The following is a 22,003-nucleotide window of genomic DNA, read 5'->3' on the forward strand; positions in this document are numbered from 1 at the left end:
GCGGCGGGCCGAGGCGGCGGGAGGGGAAGATGGCGGCGCCCGTCCTGCTGCGGGTGTCGGTGCCGCGCTGGGAGCGGGTGGCCCGCTCCGCCGTCTGCGCCGCCGGCATCCTGCTCTCCCTCTACGCCTGCCACCTGGAGCGCGAGAAGGGCCGCGACCTGCACTACCAGGCCCTGTGCGACCTCAGCGAGCGGGTCCGCTGCTCCGCCGCCATCACCTCCAGGTGAGGCGGGGACGGAGCCGCCGCCGCGGGAAGGCGGCTGGGCTGGGGGAGCGCCGGGGCCCGGGGCGCCGCCTCCGGCTGGCGGGGGTGCTGGGCTCCCGGCCGGGCTCTCCGGGGGGGCTGGCGGGCGGCAGGAGCCGCGGGGCGGGCCGGGCCCGGGAGCGCCGGGCTGGGCCTGCTGGGGAACGCGGGGCGGGCAGGCCCGGGGGGGGTGTCGGGGCTCCTGCTCTAGGCAGCCTCTTCGCTTTGGGGGCTGGTGTGGGAACGGCTTTTCTTGGAGATCGCTGTGGGCTGGAGGGTGAGGCGCCCGCCGTCCCCGTGTTGTGCCCCGTGGCAATCAGCTGGAGTGACAGGCGTTCCAGTGGCAAATGCGGGTTACAGTGAAACGCTGTGGGTGTGACTGGTGGTTGGGGCCAACATAAACATATAAAATTGTAGAAGATTTGCTTTGGGTGGTTTTAATTGGAGTATCTGAATTGCTTTTTCATTATAATGTTACCCGGTTGCAAAGAAGGAGAGGCAGTTCTGTGCTGCAGCAGGAAAAACCCAATCCAAATCCTGAGTTATTTCACAGGTTTTCTTACCAGTACTTCAGCAGGTTTTTTCTGAGGGCCATTTGTTCTTATTTCTGTTGGGAGAGTTGGTGTCTAAATCTTAACACGTTGCTCGATTTGTTAAGTAGCAAGTTGATTGAATTACAGTAACAAAACTGCTTAACCTGCTTTATAGCTACCAGTGCAGTCCGTGTTAACGTGCTACAGGAAATACCTGTGGGTGTACTTTGGCCAAGAAAACCCATTCTCCAGTATGTAAGCTAAAGAAATAAGATTGACAGGAGCCTCAAAACTGCTTTCTGCATATCTGTGTGTGTGTGTGTCTATATACATCTGTACACATATAAAGACATATGCAAAGGTATGGACCAGTAAGGAGTTGGGAAGAGGTTTGGTTCTTCAGCAAATGCATAAGTCAAATGCTTCCTTATTCTTGTAACAAAGTTTTTGTTATTATTGTGTCATTGCATTCAGCTGAATGAGTACTTAAGACTTTCTTTTTCTTCCTCTCAGTGTAACCTCCATAAAAGCTGTCCCAGTGTTTATAAAGGTACTTGCTGTATTATCCTGACAGGCCCGTGGCAGAGAATATGTCCATGCTCTGTCACGCTGGAAGCTGGTTACATTGTTCAGGGGACTCTTCTTAAAACCACTTCTGTGGTGACAGGTGGGATTGTGCTGTGTTCCACTGAGATGTGTATCTGGGAGTGTCTGAAAGGAGGCTCTGTGACTGAGTGAGGGCTTGAGCTCTGCTTTTCTGCCTGTCATCAGATAATCTTCAGTTTGAGAAGTGCTTGTTCATGTGTCTTGAGAAGTGTCCCACAGTGAGAAGCAGGAGACTTCAGTGAACTTGCCAGATAACTTTAAACTTGTTCATTAAAATTATGTGTAGGCTACTGAGATTAAGAAAGAGAGTAGCAGAGAATAACAGTGATTTATCCACCTAAGGAGCCTCCCTGGTAGTCTGTTATTGTACAGAATTGGTCCTTCATCAGCTTCTTGCTGTTCTGGCAAATGTTGCTCTTGAGACAGGGAATTTGAAGTAATTGTTTTAGTGCATGTTTACTAAAAGCTTTGAAGAAGTAAACCAATTCCAATTATGTGTTTAAGTGATTGTAATTATGGAACAATGCTTGGTAATTACAGTGTTAATTAGTAATGCTGCAGCTGAAATGCTGGGTATGCCAGGGTAAGACCTGTAAATACTGCAGGAGTTCTATAAAATAACATGAACAATTAGGGATAGAATCAACTGAAGTCTCACTGCAGTTGCTGGAAGAATCGTGCTTAAAGACTGAGGTTTTGCAAATGTGAAGATAGCTGGTGGTAATTAAAGCAGGTGGAAAAAGGAGTCTGGGAAGGGAGCATGCAAGTTCTGCTCAGTCCAACCATATTTGGAGAAGAATGTGCCTTCAGTGCTGTGCAGGACAGACAAAAAAGGAGGATTGCTTTAAAACTAAGACAAGAGTCTAAGGGCAAGGTATTCGACTTTGAAGTAAGAATAACCTTGAAAGAAATGAATCTTATCTTCCTTGTTGCTGCAGCTGCCCATCCAGCAGTTGTTCCCTCTCTCCAGCTGAATATTCCTTGTTACTGCCACATGTCAGCAGAGTTTCAGGGAAAATTGATTTCTAAAAGGAGCTTTCACTGTGATGTAGGTTTCCCTGCCACAGCAAAGGGTCAGATCGTGTTCCAGCATTTCCACCTGTAATGCAGCTTGAACTTTCAGCTGTTTCTTTTCTCGTTATTACACTGATAATCACAAATTATTTGATTAATTCATTAGCAGAGTTAACTCTACAGAGTGAAGTGGGTCACAAACTTGTACTTTGTGGCTTTCATTGGTTTCTGGAGTGTTCATTGGATTGTGTGACTTTTTATTGAAGCTGAATTTATTGATGGAACTTGGAATGTAACAATCTTCCCATTTTGAGTGTTGACTCCAGCAATGGACTGAACTTTAAAAAGCACGTGGTGCTGCTGGGATGAGTTTTAATTGTGTAGAACAATTAGCAAAAATTAGTGTATTCCTCCTTGAGCTGAGTCACTTAGTTCTAAAGTTCTGGTTTTTGAGGAGGATTTGTTTTTCATTAATAAGCTGTTAGTATTTCTAAATCTGGCTATTAAGCCAGATCTGTTGTTTGCACAAGAATGAGAACAGCAGTGCTGGACAGATCACCAGCATCCAGAGGGAGGGGCACGGAAGGGCTTGGATCAGAGACTGACTCATCCAGAAGATTATGTTGGAGAGATATCTTCCCTGTGTCCCTTACTCAGAATACTGATGGTCAGCATATTTCAAGCTTTTATCACGGGGAAGGTTCAGGAAATAGTTTGAAGAGAAAAACAGTTAAGGACTGTGTAACAACAGCTGCCATTTTCCAAGAATAAATAAGGGAAGATATTAGGGAAATACCTAATATTTTAATTTGGCAGTGGCTAGAGATGTTCTAAGTGAATTGCTGTCTTATATGTGGGAATAACTAAGTGGCAGGAATGGCTTTATTTGTAATGAAACAGGCTAATAGCAGTTCCTGAAAAATCTTCTTGCTGTTAGAATAATTTCATGGAGGGAATTAAACTAACAGCCAAGTTTCAAGTAGCAGGGACAGTGGATGGCTTGAAATAAAACCTGACATTTAAGTAGTAATGCAGAGACCTGGGCTTTTTGCTTTGTTCTTTTGCATGCCCTGGGGGACTTTTGGGTCTCCTGATATGTTTCTCTATTCTGTCTCGATTAACTTCAGGTTCCTGCAGAGCAGATTAGTGGGTGGCTCTTTTGGAAAGGAGTTTTGTAGCCTGGCACGTGCTAATACTGCAACAGCTTTGGTACAGGCTTAAGGGGTTGGCATGAATGGCCAAAGGGCACATGCTGCTGGATAGATTTTAGCAATATCTGTAGCTTTTGGCCAGCTGAGTAAGTGAAGAGGTTTGGAAATAGTCAATATTGATCTAGGTTAACATCTTTATCTGACTTACTGAAGAGGTTGTAGAGTCAAACGGGATTTTAAGAGCTGGTGTTCTTCTGGTTTGATAGGTGACACAGGCAAGGATTCCCTCTTCTGAACTTCATGCTTATGTGGAAGCTTTGTTTGCTGTCTCGTACTTGAGCCACTCTGAAATGCTTATTCTGAAAAAGCCAGGTTTGCCTTATGTCTTCTGGTAGATACATCAAAGTGATCATCAGGCAGTTCTGGGTGAATTTGGTGTGTGGTGTGGACAGATCTGTGCAGACATGCAGTTGTACTGAACTTGCCACGTGTGGCCTATAATAACTCTAGTGTTACTGCTTTGTCTTGCTCACTCTCTTAAATGATTTTAAGCAGTGAATTTTGACCTCTGTAAATGTTGTGTTGGAATTGCTCAGTCTTGTGACAGTGCTTCAGGGCTGTTTGTGGTGTAGCTACACTGGTGTGGAGCTGGTTGCCCCCAGAGGGGGAGTGCAGGTGTGCTGGGAGATCCTGCAGCTAAAACTGGCCTGTGCTGGTTGGTCAGGGGAGCACACTTTGTTCTGGTACATCTTTACAGAGTGCAGACTGTGACAGAGACCAGGTTGACAAGAACCAACCCTATTGTCTAAGGAAATGGGACATGGAAGAAATCTCCTCTGACCTCCTCCCCAACCTGATGCTTATATTGCAGATTCCCGTTCATTTCTCTTGTGGTGCAGTTCCTGTAAACTTGATGTCTTTCACATTTGCTTGATTCTAGGTTAAGAACATTATATAGCAGTTATCTTTCATATTAATGGTAAGTTCCTCATGTCCCAACATTTGTTTTGGCTGTTCCTGCAAGCAAGTGTTCAGATGTGTTTGAGGTTGACAACTTCAGTTGTTGGTGACTCCTGTAAGGTGAGAAAGCTAAAGGAAGCTTTGTGCAGGTAGTAAAAAAGGAAGCTGCTTTGTTCCTTCTTGCGAGCCAGCATAGGCAGGTGATGCTCATGCATTTTTGAAATGTTACTAGTTCTGTAAGTCTTCATTAGTCAGTAATTTCTCTAACCTGAGCTAGGTTGCTGTTTTTGTCAGGCTCCTTGGATTCTCGACTGAAAAGGACAGAAGCTTCATTAAACTGCTGAAGGGCAGAGCGTGGGGCAGCTGGTGGTCATTCCACAGGAATCATATTTGTGGTTCTTGGGCTACCAAAATAGTTCACATGGAGATGTGGTCTGCTGAGACAGAGATAAATCAATCCTGTTATTTAAAATTGCTTGTTGTTTATTTCTGAGGTAGCAGGTGTCGTGGGGCTTTTCAGGTATTTTGTAGCAGGGATTTGTTGTTTTTGCTGTCTGAGGGAAGGTCTGAAGATCTCCAGTTTGTTGATAGGGCAGGGGAAAAATCAGTGCAGGCAGAACCCATCTAGTGTGTCAGGTGCTTTGCCTTGGCAGGGTCTGGGTGCTGCAGGCTCCAGAGGGTGATGCCTGGCACAGCTGTGGCTGGGGAGTGAGTGTTACAGCTCAGGAGACTGAGCCAGGAAGGTGCAAACAACTTGAGGCCAGGAAAGGTTCTGTTATCCTGGTTTTTTAGCCTGGTTTCTGAGCAGATTTTTTCTTTGTCTGTTGTGTATTAGTAATTTATTTTGTAACTTTTCACTTTTTTAATGGCAAATTTAACAAAGGATTTAAGTTACTGAAGTTTTATAGAAGCAGGTTCAAGGCCAAAGGGGAGGGGGCTTCAAAGCCAGACCTCTGCTGAAGGGAAAACCCCTCTGCTGCCAGGGCAGGTTGTGTGTCCCACTTGGACTGCCAGGCAGCATGTGTGCAAGCAGGACTCAGAACTGGTGGATAATGGACTTGACTGGGGACGCAGGGGCTGCTGGAGGGTGTGAGCTGGGAGGGATTGGGTTGTTCTGTGTGCTGGGGGAGGAAAGAGGGTTCAGGAACAGTTGTAGAAAACTGGTTTTGTTGGTTCTAAAGTAAGTTGTTCCCAAAACAGCAGAAGCTGATAGCTCGAGTTTTATCTTTTTTTTATGGAAAATTGGTTACTTAATACTTCAGACTGATATGATATGTAGTGGCTGAGGCACATATTTTATGAAATACAGAAGTACCCTACCTACATGAGAGATCTGCTTTCCAACACCTGTTTTTTTGCTTTTCATAAGTAGACTGTTTCTAGCTTGACAGGAATTTGCAAGAGAGCTCAGAATTGTTTTGCCTGATGCAAAGTAAATTTCACAAAGAGCCTGTAGTTCAAATGTGGACTTTGTTTGTGATAGCTTAATAGAAGAGATTATGGAGAAGGACTACAGTGCTGCTGGATTGTGGCTTGAATAAGCAGTGCTTCTGTAAAGACTGCTATAAAATAACTAACCACTCTCTGAGATTTCACTGATCTAGACACAGATTTTCTTGGACTGTTTCAAAGGTAGAGCTGGAGGATATATAGAAGCAAATTCCATTTGCTTATGGTAAATACTTCTCATAGATTTAAACATGAAATTAAGTGAATTTAAAAAAATGGAGCTCTCTTGGCAAACCTACAAATGGGAACTTTTAATCTACTTTCTTGTGCCTTCTAATTGAAGGCTTTTACTTAATTTATTGAAACTCAGAGTGGCCCAAGCAGCCTTCTATCCATGATCTAGGTTTAATCCAAAATCCTCTACTGAAGCTGTAAAGAAGCTGCAAGAGAAGTTTCTTAACATTGCAGATCCTTAGACTTTTATGGGAGTTTTTCAGTGAGGGCCCTGTGTGAGCACAGGGCAGCTCTGCTCCCTCTGGCGAGTCTCCTTCTGGACCATAACTTATCACAGAAGTCAGATGGCACTTTAGGAAATGTGCATATAACCTGTCAAGTGTAGGCTTCATTTCTTTTTAGAAAATTTGTATTGTTTCCTCAGGGTTACAAAGTGGTAAATGGTGCTTTCTGGTGATAACAAAGGAATACTTGTGGGATGAAAAATAATCCTGAAATGAGAGGCTTTGAGGAAGCTGCTACTACTCAGAAAACAGAACTTGAGTACATACTGTTCTGAAAAGAAGGCACCTGCTGCTGGCTGATGTCAGAGGTGTGGTCCTGAAGTTACCTGGGCCTCACCTAGATGGTTATTTCTATGTTAAAATGAGTATACAGGTGTTATTTCCTTTCCCCACATGTGAGCTGAGGCTTGCCAAAAGCAGGTGTGGGGGTGTGATTCTGAATCCATCACCAGGGGATGCGGTGGGAGCCACAGGTTGGTGTTCAGAAGCTTCTAGGCTGTTCAGGAAGGCCCCACAGGAAGCTGCTCAGCAGGTGGGTGCAGGCAGAGCCCCAGTTCAGAATTTTCTTAAGCTGATTTTTAACTTAATGATGATTGAGGTCAAGTGGAGATTGATAATTGTCCTTTAAAATGACTGTGTTACTTGTGTGCTGCATTGGGTCCTCTTGGTTGCCTCCTGCCAGGGGCATTGTCTGCTAAATTACAGGATGATGTTTAGTTCAGGTTCACTCCCATAGGGTTGTTCAACATAGTGTAAAAGGGGTAGTGATTTAACAGTATCAGATTTTATTGGACATATGTCACTTATGGACCAAAGTGACCTCAGTTCTTGCAGTGTCAGGTACATGCAGAGACTGCTTCACACTGCTGAAAATGTGGCACTTCTGAGCCTTGTTAGGAATCACACACCAGCAGGGACACTGTTGAGAGGGTGGGTATTAATTTTCAAGACCTCCTTTTGATAAGAAGAAATGCATATTGGACTAAAAGTCATGGCAGAGTTCGGTTTTAGATGTTAGGAAACTATATGAACAATTCTAAACGCTTTGTCTTGCATTTCTTCAGTCACTATTCTGGAAACATTTTTAAAGTCATGCCTGCAAATTGAGAAGTGACACAGGCTGGCACCATGAAGAGAGAGGGGATTTGAGTGACTTAAAACATATAGTAAGATGTCTTAAAGGTTTATTTTAAAGCTTCCTTGGAGTCAGTTCAGATTGCCTTTTAAATTGTTTAGGAGGAGTGAGGCTGGGGTGTGGCAGCAGTGCCCTGGCACAGGCTTGTCATCCTGCTCTGAATCACACAGGGCAACTCCAGCACCACTTGCCTGCTTCAGGGCTGGGGAGCCACAAGTCAGAACCAGGAAAAAGTTGATGTTGGTTTATACTTTTATTAATGCAATTCATTCTGCTCAGTATTCTGTACATTGATCCGAGTTAACAATAGTTCTTGTAAATTATATTCTTTATAAGAAGGGCAAGTTCTGTCATTAAATTCTGAGCAGTTTCTAGGCCTTTTTTCTGATGTTTCATTTCTTGAAGTTTATTCTAGAATTAGGACTGCAGTCTTCCTTCTTGCTGGCTGTTTGCCATATGTTTTTAGATTTTCAAAGTTATCATAATTCAGGTGTGATTTGCATTATTTTGGTGTGAGAAGGGAGGTGATCATACTCAATCTTCTTTCCTCCAATTGCTTGCAAAAGTACTTGGTTCCTTGTGCATTTTAGTGTATTTTGGGGTCTCCTTGCTAGAATTGGGAGATGATTTAGCCTCTTCAGTAGAGAAGTTTGATGGAAATAGAAATATACAAAGTCTAAATGCTTTGCTTTTCAGTTTGAAGCAGAAAACTTCCACTTCAAAACTTATAAGGCTGGAAAAAGTGGTTCATCTTAAACCATGGCTTTTTAACTGTCTTGAAGTGTGTGTAATAGGATGTGAGATGAGAGCTGTATTCCACAGACTGAAATTTAATACTTGCTGTCCATAAAACTGCTGAAGGCCAACAAGATTCTTAATGAAGTGTTGTGTGTGGAAAGAGCTTTCACTGTGCACTGACCTTGCAGCTACGAGCAGAGCACTTGGGGACACTGGCTGTCAGGAAGGGCTTGAAGTCGTCCTCCCATTAGCAGTATTTTATTCACCTGCAGAATAACTAGGCTCAGATTCTGGGGTCTGAAGTTGGTGATGTTTTAAACTTGGGTTTGCTGTGAAACACACCAGGATCCCATGAGCATCAGAAGCAGCAGGAGCATAGAGCTAGGGCAGGGAGGGGGCAGGAATTCAGTGTCCTGCATTTCCTGATGCTTGATGCTGATTAGTCTCTTGCTAAGGAAAGCCTGAGTGTGTTCAAGTAGTGTTTAATGTCACTCTGCAAAGAATTCTCACTTAGAGACAAGAACAATAAGTTGCACCTTCAGTATCTAGAAATGTGGTAATACAGAGAAAGGAAAATAGACTATTGAATGCAAGATAGTGATATGTGTAATATAGTTGTCTGGCTCTTCAATGCTGCATTTGGGAGCTGGACAACACGAGACAGTTGTTACATGTGCTGTGACTATTTTATCACAGTAAGACTGAAAAATAAACAGTTCTCACTTAAAATCCAGATAACATGCAGTGTGGGAGGGAAGTCTCATCATAGCTGAGATTCTTTGGGACCTGCAGGATGTTATTGCAATGTCTGCTTAGGTATTGTTGTGTGGTGTTGGGTCTTTTAGTGTTGTTTTTTAAAACCCTCCTCTGGGCAGCGTGGCTCCCTTAGCTGTGAGGTGCTGCACTCACCTCTCTACATGTGGCAATTAAGTGCCATCCACAGCCTGTTGGATCAGGTTGTACCTAGTCCTGCTTGGTACCAGCTGCTTGGTTTTCCATGATAACCTTGGACTTCATGTAGGACTGCAGTGGTCATGTCAGAATATACGTCTTATTTTTTTCCCAACAGTGATTAATTGAAAATACTGATTGTAAAGCAATAGGTGCCCAAATACAAGTTAATTAGTTTCACTGTTTTACAGATGGGGTCGAGGATTCGGTCTGTTGGGTTCCATCTTTGGGAAGGACAGTGCAATAAATCAGTCAAACAGTGTTTTTGGACTCGTGTTTTATATACTACAAATGCTACTTGGTAAGTATTAATTCAGTTTAGAGCCTAATTGCACAATCTGCAGGACAGCAGATAAACGCATGTGGTTTTTATCAGTCTAACCTGGTCCAAAGGGCTTAAAAACCCAACTGATAATGAGCAATTGCATTTTCTACTGCTATGCAATTAATAATATAAGTGTCAAGACAGTTGCTGCACTGGTATTTTCACTTAAATATATTTAGCATTGGATTGCACAATAGAAGAGAGAAGAAATAAAAGTGGAATGTACAAGTTTTGCTGGAGTGATAGAGACTGCAGGCAAAAAAGTGTGTGAAATGTTACGTGTGCATCTTTCTGCTGTCAAGCTGTTAACACTGCTAGACAGAGCCTGACCGACCTGTCACTCTCCCACCACTCAGGAATACAGAAGATGCTAAATGCCACACACTCTTCTTGTCAAAGAACTGTGGTGCAGACCCTGGGAGCTCCCCTCCACATGGCCATTTGTCAGCCACCTTGAACTCGTGGCATTTCCAACAGACTCCTATGTGACACCAACTTGCTAAGTGGCCTCCAGTTGGAATTGGAGCTCTTGGGCTTGTTGCTGTGTGTGGCAGGGGATGGGAGCAGCAGCAGTAACTTTCTCTCTCTCGTTGCAGGTATGACAGCAAGTGCAGTAGCAGCTCTAATCCTCATGACCTCCTCCATAGTGTCTGTAGTAGGGTCCCTATACTTGGCGTACATTCTGTACTTCGTGCTGAAGGAATTGTGCATTGTCTGCATCCTCACATATTTGCTGAACTTCATTCTCTTTATCATCAACTACAAACGACTAGTTTATTTGAACGAGGCCTGGAAACGGCAGCTCCAACCCAAACAGGAATAACACCTGTTTGAACTTGTGACTGACAGTCTGAAGACCCAACTTCCATTAAGTTTATTTTGCAGTAATTTTTTATTCTCCATATCAGACACTTTCCCTGGGAATCATAACTGAATTTTTAATTATAAATTTGAAGGGGCCCTAGATAATTTTTTTGTGCTAATCTTCAATTTAAATGTGGTTATGAAAGAAAGCTCTCATACAATCAAAGACAAGCTTTAACTTTACTTTGAAGGAGGTTTAGCCACAGCAAAGCCTAGACTCTCTTCCCCCTCCACCTGTGAAATGGGTAACACTGCTATGAAATATCCTGTATATAAATTCAGGTATAACAATATGTGGTCATGACATTAAATATTCTAGACTAGCATTACCATATTTAATGTTGCCATGTTTACAGTATGTGTATTACTTTTTATTTTTAGCTGATGGACTCTAGATTTGACTAGGACTTATCCTGTAAATAAAATTAGAACTCTTGGTTTCATCCCTGGAGAACTCACTGTACGATCAGTGTTGTTAGCCTAGGAGCTGCCAGCTCACAGTTGACTGACCTGGTGGAAGAAGTGACCTCTCTGGAGACACCGTGTTGCTGTGCTCACTGCTAGTGCTTTCACATGGATGATGGTTGGGGTTGGTTCCATTCTTTCTTCTTGGTTTTTGTTGGGTTTTTTTTTGGTCTCTGGTAACAAAAATGGAATTAAAGCTGAAACCTGAAGTGTGCTGATTAAACCACAACTACGTTAATTTCTGTACAGAATGAAAACAGCTGAATGTGGTGCCACTGGGATGTTATGTGCAGGTTGGGGGTTGTTGTCTCAAAGAGCACTCTTTGGAAGGACTAATTTCCATGCAGAGCTGTTTCATTTTTCATCTGCGGTCAACCAGTGTTACTGATGTTTGATGTTATATGGATCCTGCAGTAGAGAATTGCAATGTGCAGTGGAAACCACTGAGTGGGATAACCAAGGAGTGCACTGGAAAAGCAGTTGCTTGATTGGTCTCTGTCAGGATCTGTGGTTTGTGCTATATTGGGAAATGAACTTTAGGCCTGACGCACGTAAGGTCCCTTGGAAGGGCAACCTGTTCAGTAGGATGAGTAAGTAAATGTGCTTCTGAAAATGAAATGTGATCTGATGCTATCATTGCTCTTTCTAATAACTAATTGGAAAAAAAGAAATTAAACTGCAGATTTAAACAAAAGGAACAAAATTGTAAATGTTGTTTCTGCACTCAGTATTCTAAGGCTGAATGTTAAAAGTGCCTTCTGTCTTCAAATCTTAAACCAAATACTTTGTGTTGAACTGAGCAGGCAGAAGTGTCCTTGCTTCAAAAATGAACAAACAAAATTCCAAGCAAACTTGCTGGGGATAGAAAAGTGTTAAGAGCTCTATCTTAGTTCTTAGACTGAGGAGTGGTAGCAATATTGTTTCAGTTAAATCAGTTTGGTAGAGGATTGATGATGTGATTTGGAGAAGTAAAACACTTGTGTTCCAGACTCTGAGACACCAAAATGTGTCTGTTCAACTACTTACTGCAATTGGTGCTGTGCTGCTTTTTGCCCTCAGCAGCTTCTAAATATGAAGAATTCCAACTGCATATCCACTTATTTAAAGAATTAGTTTAACTAACTTTAGGATTGTGTTCTTAAACATGAATGTCAGTGAGATACTTGGCGTTGTATGGCTAAGTGGATTATAAACACTAAGTTGCTGAGGATAAACTTGACTGTGAAACATGCAGTGTTCCATTGAGAAAATAGACATTTTAGATTGAATTCACAAAATAGTATTTAAATTACTACTGAAGTAATTTTCTGGTTTGTATCAAGGTTGTAGGTGGAAACTGCTTTGATGTATAGAGTTCTGTGGTATGAGTAACATCTGTTGCATGTAACACTAAATTACTTGTCCCTCTTGTCTAACAGTTTTAGACAACAACTCATTAAATGCGTTTTGTATTGACCAGAGTATAGTTAAAGCTTGTCTTGATGTTTAGTTCTGTCTCTCAAATGCCTTGAACTTTGATACGAGGGGAGTGAATGATGTTAAACTGGTTCCTTGAGGCTTTACTTTGTTCTCTTAACAAGCTTTGAGGCAACATCACTGTTTAATATGTTTGTGTAGGTTTATTTTGATGCATTCCTGTGGTCTACACTAAGGCATCTTTTCATCCAAGGAAAGAGGTGAACACATGCTGCCTGGAATGGTTAGTCACAGTGCTATTATCTCAGAACCAGCAGCAGTGGAGACAAGTCTAATCAATGATTGCTTGGTCCAATGTCTGGGTGTAGTGCACACCAAGAAAAAACCCAGGAAAAAAAGCACTATCAGCTGAAAGTGTAGGTGTTGACTAACTTCACTGTGTCTTGTGCTTGTCTGTGTGGGCATAGTCTGTTAATTCAGTTTGTTCAGTAAAATTGTTCAGGGCCAGATTTTCAGCAGTGGTGTCTGCAGTCCTTGTGTATGTGCACGTGGGGATCAAATGGAAATTGAGTTTGGTCTCTGGAAGAATTTTCAGCTACACTTTGTGCACGAACTTGCAAATCTGATCCTTAATTGTGAACTCTCTTGTCTTGTGTGCTTTTCTTGCAGTTACTTTTTACTGGAAGAGATTTGCTAGAAATGGCCCTAGCTCTTCTACTTTCTTGTGCTTCAGAAATGCAGTTGGCCTGAATAAAGGGCAAAATAATCTTAGCAGTAGAAGTTTGGACCTTTTTGCTTCCAGTTCTTGGACTCTTCCCTCCTCACTCCCACCACTAGAAACAGCTCATTTCTTCCAGTAAAATGGCTCAGGTTACAATTAGTGATGTGATGGAAATCAGACAAGTGCTTCATGCAGCTGCCCCCTGCCTGCCCCACACTGAAACAAATGTCATGACAAATGTGTGCTTCGTATTAATTTGAGCCTTACAAATCCAAAGGGGTATTCTGAGAAATAAGAGTATAGGTGAAACAAGCTATGAGCCAAGAGCTGGTGTGGCAGAGGCCCAGGGGCAGTGTCGATCTACAGGTTCTGGTTGTAGATTCAACACTCAGGAGAACAGAGGGGGAAAAATCCACCATCTACAAACAGTGGTTCTGAGTTTGGGCTCTTACTCCTCCTCCTTGGCTCTCAGAAGTTCTGCAGGGAAGGGTGGATTGGAAAGACAAAAGGACCTCATCCCAAAACCTGCTTAGGAATTAGACATTCCTGAAATCCTCTTACTGTAAGGTACTTGCTACTCTTGAGGCCAAGAAAGTATTCAAGTCTCATTTAGGAATTTAATGTTCTCAGAAGTTTCTTACTGTAAAGTGTTTTCCTTGCTAAGGCAAATGAAACATTCCCTGCCACCTTTGATACCCAAAGTGATGATAAATCTCTCTTATTAGGAGGTTTCTGCATCCTGTTGTACACACTTGTCTTCTGCTGTACAGAGTCCCTTGACTGTTCAAAACAACTGGTGAGGTGCTTCAGGCAGCAATTGATGCTCAGAACTTCTATGGGCTAAAGGAGAAGAGAGATCTAATAGCTTTGGTTCTACCAAGGTTGTTTGAACGTGACCTAGTCTAAACTGGTCCAGAAAAGATGAAGTATTCTGTTACCTTAAAACTGTATTAAGCATGGCCTAAATATTAGGTGTTTCTTCTGTATAGTGTGTTCCATCAACTATTTATTACTAGTGCTTTAAACTCCAAATTAAACATCCATTTAAAAGGAGTCACTGGGCAGATGTTCCTTTTATCAATATAGGTTGAGAGATTCTCTGTTGGAGGTTTAGGAAACAATTTTGCTAACAGGTAAAACAATGTAAATATGTATGAATTCTATTTGTTGCACATAACTTTTTGGTATAAAAAATAAATGTAGAAATGACCTGTGGATGTCTTGCTGCAATCATTCTTGTGCTGCACTCATGCAGTCCAAACACAAGAGCTTGAATGAACCCAATCAGAGGCCTTTTTGGACTCAGTCTGAGCCTTAGAAACTGTTTTTAAGTCAGTACTGTAATTCTGTTTCTAGAAGTATACCAAGTTGTGATTTTGTTCAGAGATACTGTGTGTTAGCAGTGGAAGGGTAGAGCACTTGGGTCCCCAGAGGTACCAGTTGATAGAATTTCTGCAGCTGTGTCGTGTTGCTGAACATTGGTTGTGTGTACAGGGATGTGTGAAGGTGGAGCAGTGTGGACTGGAGGCTGTAACTGTTGGCAATTCTTTAAGCAACATGCAAAATCCCCCTGTTGAGTAGGTTATTTTTATTGCTTCCTGCTGTCCTTGGCTCTCTAGTCCTGCTTTAACTCCACTCTGACAAGATCTCAAAGGGTCTAGAATCCTCTGTATGTTTTCCTGGATTTGGGGGCAGGGAGGGAGCTGCTGGGGAAGGGCTGGACAGGTGAGTTGAGTTTGCAGTTGCATGGAGCTGTTAAGAACCAGCAGCACTAAAGCTCTGCTGTGTCCTCACCGTGTGGTGGCTCTGAACCTCCTCTGCCTCTTTTGTTGGGCTGAATGAACATCATCGTGACTCCTCTGCCACCAGCCCCATGTCCTCAGAGGGAGCTGAGCCCCAGTTTGTGATGCGTTAACAACCTCAAATCTTTACCTGTGTTTTGCTGTGGCAGCTCTTGGAATGTCATGCCTGTTGAAGTGGGGGAGAAAATGGCTTAAAAAGAAATTATGTCTAGAGATGGAGAAGTTGGAATTACTTTCAAACACTGGTAGGGGGTTAAATCTGGTACCTACTCTTGTACCATGGTACATTTGAGCAAGTTTCTTTCTACTGTGGGTAGACTTTTATATTCTGGGGGTTTTAGTTATATAGAAAATCTGTAAAACCTAACCTGATACAACTGTAAGGACTGTTGATAGTTTGTTTCTTCTTTTCCCTTAAAAACTCAAGAGAAATTGTTGTGAAGTCGGCAGTAAACATGTATGTCCTCACTCTGTGTGGCAGCGTGGAAGGTGGTGTTGATTTCTAATGTATCATATCTAAAAGAACAAGAATTTGGCCACCCCACAACCTAAGAGCAACTATTTTCTTTATATTGGCAGATGTTTTGGTCACTTTGAGGTACTAGAAGAAGAGCCAATTGCAGAAGTAGTCATAGCAACTGTTTCATAGTATCCCTCAGTCAGAATAACGAAACTCCGTAACTGCCAACTGCCAGGATCCAGCCTCCAGTGTGATTCTGCAGGGGTGACAGCCCTGGGATGCTGCAGTGATGAGTTTGCATGAGTGTTCTGAGCTCCTCTGTGGGGACTGGCACCAACTGTGACAGTCTAAAGCTTTTGGAAGCCCCCAGGACGGGTGCACAGCGTGGCAGGGATGTTACTGCACCACCTTCCTGTCTCAGGCAGCATGTGCATGTTACTGTGCACATCACCTACCCCCGAATGCTTCAGGCTTCTGTCAAAAAAGCTGAGATCAAATTTACCCTGTAGGCTGTGGTGACTGTAGTGCACAGGGACAACTTACTATGAAGGAAGCCCTTCCATGGTGGAGGATAAAACTGCGTCCAGTAGCAGATCTGGTACTGTGATTAAAAGACATAGTTTTGAACAAAGTTCAGTTTGCCTGCCTACCCAACATGTTCCACCTTGCTGCTTAGTATGAATTCAGACTGTCCTGGGATATGTTGGGTGCCCCTCAGCAGTGCTGCTTGATGCACTGAACACTGAACCCTTGGGATGTCCCAGCCAGCCCCACACACATTGTCCAGTGAGAGCAGCTGTTGGTGGTGCCCCTGTCATCCTGTGCCTGAGCCATGGAACTGTCAGGGGAGTCTAACTGGAAAACCTCGCTTGCTTTGGAGGGATGTGATGTTCTTTCAGAGCCACTTGGATTTGTTAAGTCTTCAGCATTGATCTGTATCAGAATTATTATTTTTTTAATGCTTATTTTTGCCATGAATAGATACCTCAGTCAGGCTCTCTTAACTCCTTGAAACTCTGAATATTCACTGTACTCCCTGGAAGCAGGAGGCCTACAGACATGGCCTAGCATAAGAAACTGGTGTTTCTGAGCTGCTTTGTGTCACAGTCACTACTTCAGGTGGACTAGAACTTGCGTTAGACTTGCAGGAGTTGAGTCAGGCATAAATATTATTTAAACAAATTTATTGAAAGAGTTCAGCATAATACCCAGGCATTATACCTTTTGATTTCATTTTAGAAAGAGATGATGTGATTTTATTATAGGAGGAAGACAGCTTGATTCATTTGCAATTTTCCAGTATCTTTCTCTAAGAACAAAGGCAGCTGACTTGGGCTGTCGTTGGCGGGTAAATATTCCCTTCTTGTTCCCCAAAACACGTGTGGTCCCTGTAGAGAAGTTACAAAATAAAGCAAGTAAATATAAAATGCTCTTCTATCCCCTACTGTGAATTGTTAATGATGTATGTGCTCAATCAGGTTAGGTGGAAGAGACCTCTGCACTTTATTCTACACAGGCAGGTACGACGGGGAACCCGGCAGCTGTAATTTGCGTCATCTTGGCAGGATGAATTGATTAAGTGAGCAATACAGCTGCAATCATGGTAGCTACAGCTGGCAGGGCTGTGAGTTGGTTCAGGTGTGCCCAACCACCTGATCAGTATTATATTTACAGGGGATGTTCCTTTTGCCATTAGTTCACCTCAAAATTTGAGGGTGAACATGTTGATTACTGTGTGACTGTACTGTCATTTCCTGGTGTCCAGGTCCTTTTTTGCCTGTTTTACTTTTCATGGGAAACTAGGAAAGATGATCACAATCTGTAGAGAGACTGGAACTGCATATATGTATGTGAACTTGCCTACATTTTCTCCATCCTCCTATTTGAAACTAATATTACTTTTCTGACTGCTGCTCTGCAATGACTCAGCTTTCTAAAACCTGTATTGGTGCTCTACAGATTCTTCTTAATGGTGTTTCTCTGCTTGAAATTAAAACTGACTGTTCACCACCCTGACTCTCTGCAAGTGGCATGTACATAACTGGGTCCTGAGCAGGTGGTCTTTGGAGTTGTAACAGTTTAATTTCTGTGACTGTCTGCACTGTAGATGAATTAGGGCCCCCGACTTTGCAAATGCACTTATTTATCAATGGTGGATGGAGTGTCATGGTAGACAGTTGTCTACCCCTGTGGCACCTGGTCCTCTATTGCTAAGTCTCTCCCAAGTTAATAATACATTGTTTTAGGTGCTCTGTTACTAAGGGCAGTTGTAGATGAAATACGAAGCAAGGGAGACACATCCCTAGTTGCTGACTGAAGCTCTGAATTGAAATGGAAATGAATATAACTGGAAAGAAAGTCATCAGGGTCTGCTCACAAGCTTCCCTTGCATTCTGCCCTAGTGCATTGTGTCGTGTTCTGGGAAGTGTCTTTGCAGGTGGAACATCTAGGAGCTAGAGCTGGAGACAGAGGATGCATTAGGTACAGGAAGGACCTTCCCTCTTGGCTCTGGTCATGCTGGACTTTGTCACAGAAACCAGCTGTGCTCTATCTTGGTAAGCAGAGGGCCCTTTTGTCCTGCTTTTCAGCACAATAATCCTAGTGTTTCATAAACCACTTTAAGCTTGCAGGGAGGAGGGTGTGTTGGTTAGAATAGAACCACAAGCTTACCTTGGTTAGTCATGAAATCAGCAAAATTCCATATGAGCTCCCCAATCACGTACTCTTTCCTCTTTTTGTCAAAAACAGAGTGGTACTCCTGTAGCATGGCCTTCTGGTACTCCTCGCTGAACATCAGGGGGGGATCCTACAGCCAGGAAAAAAGGGTGGCCTTGGATGGAGGAGACAATTTCAGCAGAGGCTCCATGTGTTAACCTCCTGTTGGCTGGGGACCTGCTTCCTGCAGCCAACCTTTACATTGCTGGGTCTCCCTGTTGCCACTGCATTAGCCATGGTTACTTAGCCATGGTTACTTAGCCATGGTTACTTAGCCATGGTTACTTAGCCATGGTTACTTAGCCATGGTTACTTAGCCATGGTTACTTAGCCATGGTTACTTAGCCATGGTTACTTAGCCATGGTTAGCAACTGCTAGGGGATGGCAGATGGACTGGGTGGTTTTGGTTGATCATGCTGCTTTATCACGATAGGTGCAGGAGTGCCACCCCCTCCTGTGCAGGACAGCACCATAAAATTAATGTCCGCTCTATTGAGCTGTTACCTCCTGATGAAGCATTTTCTACAAATGCCAAAGTACAGATTTCAGACTGCTCAGTGCTTTTACTCAAAGGTAAAAGCTTCTCTTTAGGTAGATAGTCGGTGGCAAAGCTCATTGATTTTGGTGGAGCAGGATTGCAACCCTGGACATTGACAAGCCAGTGCATCCCAAAACTAAGTAGTCAGGCTCAGTGGTACCCACCTCTTCTAACTAAGGTTTCTGACCCATTTTTTCCATCTAGGGTGTCTGTAACACTTACACTGTGAAGTCCAGGAACTGAGTCTGCTCCATATTCACTCTGGATGATGGGTTTTTGGTAGGTTTTATACCAGTTCTCAAACTGTGTTGTGAGTTGTAGTGGGATAACTTCCAGGTGGCCTGGGTCATGATACCAGGAGAAGTAGCTGTTCACACAGATCACATCCACATAAGGAGCCTGCAGAAACCAAGGTGACAGTCTTTTGTCACAGAGCTCCCAGTAGCCAACCTATACCCACCGAGCTAAATCCTCCCTTTGCTTCCTTTCATGACATGTAGAATAAAGTCTTTTCCCCTCCTCACTCAGGCCCTCCCAATGTGCCATCCTTCCCAGGAAAAAAAGCAGGATAAATGTAACAAGCTGATAGCATATTCATTTGGCATTTTTCTTAGAAACTTAGGAAGTCACAGCAATGAGTTAGACAAGATTAATCCATTTCATCTTCAGGTTTGTTAGACATTTTTGAGTTTCCAAGATGTCTCTGGCTTGCTGGTACATTTAGATGTACTTTTTGAGTATTGGAATGTGATTATCAAGTTAGTGGTCAAATATTTTGACTAGCAACTAAATTTGTGCATCAATGGTGCAATACTAAGACTAAGCATTCTGCAAGTTATATGCCATTTCTACCACGTGGACAGTATGATAAAAGGGCACAAAGCCCACTAAAGATAAAGTGATGTTGTATGTAACTTGTTCAATGTTCTCTTAACATGTTTTGTAATAAAAGGAAAAAAAAAGTTCTAATATCACATCAGTGTATGAGATCTATTCTTTGGTTTTGTCTTCCTGTGTTGTCTCAAGCTAGTCAGAACATGCTCGGATGCCAGAGGCTGTTTGCATGGCTGTGCATGGCTGGTGAAACAGGGAAACCCAAGAGCAGATCCCTGCTGGGCTCCTTCAAAAGTAAGGCCACCAGTTTTGTTTTCCTGGGGTGGGGAGGAACAGACCTCTGAGATACAGGAGGCTGACCCTGCTCCTTGCAGGAGAGCTTGAAAGAAATACAGAGTGTAACCTGGGGTAGCATCATGTACCTACAAACTGCTGGAAGTGTCTGTTGTGCAATAGTGGCCACTAGGATACAGGCATCTTGAAAAATTTAAAATTACACAGGAAACACCCAGAAACAAATTCATGCCTGTTAAGGACCCTTGGTTCATGCCATGGTCAGCTTAAGGCACAGACATCCAAGGAAAGTGCCTTTTGGCTATTTTAAACAGCTCTAGGACTTTAATTATGAAGCTGGAAGAGCTTTTAGATTAATCAGCATTGCCAGACATCAGCCAAAGAACTTCTAGAGTAGTTTAAAGCAGGAATTAAAGCAAAACTCTTTCCTTTAAACTTTCACAGGAGCTGTTAGCATTTTAAAGAGGTTTAAGCTTTGGTTTAATTGCAAGTGAAAAGTCTGAGCATTAATAAACACAATCAAGGGAACAGCCAAGCATGACAATGTAAATGGAATCCAAGACAAAGAACTGTTCTCTCCTACAGATTTTTTTCAGCTGGACTACAACTACAGGGTAAGGTGCTTTGTAGGTTTCCTTCTGCCTCTCCTTGTTCAATATCTCCAGTAAACTTGGGCAGGCTGGGGGGAGGACCATCAAACTGACAAGAGGAATACATTTAATGTATGGGGGAAAAAAAAAAGCTAGAAAGTAAAGTAAACTTACACCACGATCAAGAGCGTAATTAGCATCTGTCACAAAGGTGACGGGTCTGGAGGGATCAAGAGCTTTAGTGTGAGCTATCACTGTCCTGTTTGCAAACAGTAAAGCAAGAGTTGAACAACAGCATGGAGAAGCACAGCCCCATCTCCCCAAGGTCTCTGTCCTCGCACCCCCCTCAAACATTTGGAGCTGCTTTTGATGTAGCAGACAGTATTTGAAATTAAATACTGCAGGATACTTAGTGATCATCTGCTAGAGAGTGCCAGCTTCTGCAGGATAGAAATACCAGGGCAGAGACCTTTACCTGTCACAAAGTTTCTTGCTATCACACCTGAAAAAACAGTGGAATTACCCAGATGCAGGCATGTCAATTTGTCTGTTGGTACCAACAGCTTGCAAGTTGGTGAGGGGACAGTGAGTTTGGTCATGAAACTATGAGAAGGGTGGTGGGAAGGTTTGGACAACCCCTGGGGTGTGTTCCTGCAAAAGCAGGAGGCTCCAGCCCTACACCAGAGCAGGCAGAGCAGTCACAGGTTGTCTGCTTTTGAGGAAACCCTGAGTGGGGAGATGAGACAGAATGGGAGGGTCAAACTCTGCTGCCACTTTGACATTGCAGGAGGACGGCAGATCATTCTGAAGAATGAAATTTCACAGTTACCTCAATGCATCTACAGCTAGTAGGGACAGACTGCTACCCCATGACAGGGATGATTCTTGGCTATCTAAAGCTTAAATCTCTTTAAAAATGAAACCAAGGGGTCTGCAGAGACTCGAAGCAGTGGCCTTCAACTGGAGTGTCACTATCTTCTGCAGAACTAATAACGAGCACTAAATGAAGAACCTTGTCTTCAGCATTAAGGCCAAGTATTGTACAGCTCTGCTGTGATTCTCAAATATTTTAGCACTCATCTTCCATTGGTAACAAGGAATATCCTGTTCCCATCAGGTTTGCTTTTGCTTGACCCTTAGGTCAAGAAACACGCTCAAACCAAATCGACTCCTCATAATTTTGCCAAGCCTTACTGGTTCAAAAACAACAGGTTGAGACTGTCGTGTGGTTCTGAACATCAGTTCAACACACGAAGCAGTTACACGGTTAATTTGCATCTGTGGGCACCATTTCAGGGTCCCCCTCCAAAAAACGCTTGCCCTCTCTTTTTACTTCTCTGTGCCGTCCCAAAGGAAGAAGATGCATCATCTGCCAAGATTCCAGCCTCAGCTCTGTGTACAAGCACTTACTTAAAGTAGGAGGCAGCTGGAGGCAGCTCTGATGCCGGCTCGTTGGCTACCGACCACATCACCACTGACGGCCTGTTCTTATCCCTGCGGATCAGCTCCTCCATCACAACCAGGTGATGCTGCAAGGACTTGTTCCCGAAGCTCTCACTTTAAGACAGAAGGAAGAGAGACCCAGTGAGGTGAAGGTATGAAATCAATCCCCTTTGCTTTTCTGTTTGAGCACCTCTGCTATGAAGACAGGCTGAGGGAGTTGGGACTAGGCAGCCTGG

At 43.3% G+C, this 22,003-nt stretch overlaps 2 protein-coding genes across 2 annotated transcripts in view; one reads left to right on the forward strand and one right to left on the reverse strand.

Annotated features, from left to right (window-relative positions):
* VKORC1L1 (vitamin K epoxide reductase complex subunit 1 like 1) lies at positions 1-19,580 on the forward strand. The gene is made up of 3 exons (XM_051635965.1): positions 1-223; positions 9,491-9,600; positions 10,221-19,580. Exons 1-3 carry the CDS (start codon positions 30-32, stop codon positions 10,445-10,447), a joined length of 531 nt encoding a protein of 176 aa, XP_051491925.1. The 5' UTR covers positions 1-29; the 3' UTR covers positions 10,448-19,580.
* GUSB (glucuronidase beta) overlaps positions 16,520-22,003 on the reverse strand; it is a 12,183-nt gene continuing 6,699 nt past the window's right edge. The window contains exons 8-12 of the mRNA XM_051635960.1: positions 21,735-21,881; positions 20,499-20,583; positions 18,829-19,005; positions 18,023-18,158; positions 16,520-16,740 (exon numbers count right to left, since the gene is read on the reverse strand). Of these exons, the coding sequence (XP_051491920.1) occupies positions 16,583-16,740; positions 18,023-18,158; positions 18,829-19,005; positions 20,499-20,583; positions 21,735-21,881 (703 nt within the window). The 3' untranslated portion in view covers positions 16,520-16,582. The remainder of the gene's footprint in view (positions 16,741-18,022; positions 18,159-18,828; positions 19,006-20,498; positions 20,584-21,734; positions 21,882-22,003) is intronic.

Source organism: Apus apus, chromosome 18, assembly GCF_020740795.1.
Source record: "Apus apus isolate bApuApu2 chromosome 18, bApuApu2.pri.cur, whole genome shotgun sequence".
Taxonomy (NCBI): domain Eukaryota; kingdom Metazoa; phylum Chordata; class Aves; order Apodiformes; family Apodidae; genus Apus; species Apus apus.

Bases quoted from the DNA above. Each gene is read 5' to 3' on its own strand.
- VKORC1L1 (XM_051635965.1), top strand. From the start codon at position 30: ATGGCGGCGCCCGTCCTGCTGCGGGTGTCGGTGCCGCGCTGGGAGCGG. The intron at 224-9,490 runs GTGAGGCGGGGA...ACTGTTTTACAG, and splicing joins TCCGCCGCCATCACCTCCAG to ATGGGGTCGAGGATTCGGTC. The intron at 9,601-10,220 runs GTAAGTATTAAT...CTCTCGTTGCAG, and splicing joins TATACTACAAATGCTACTTG to GTATGACAGCAAGTGCAGTA.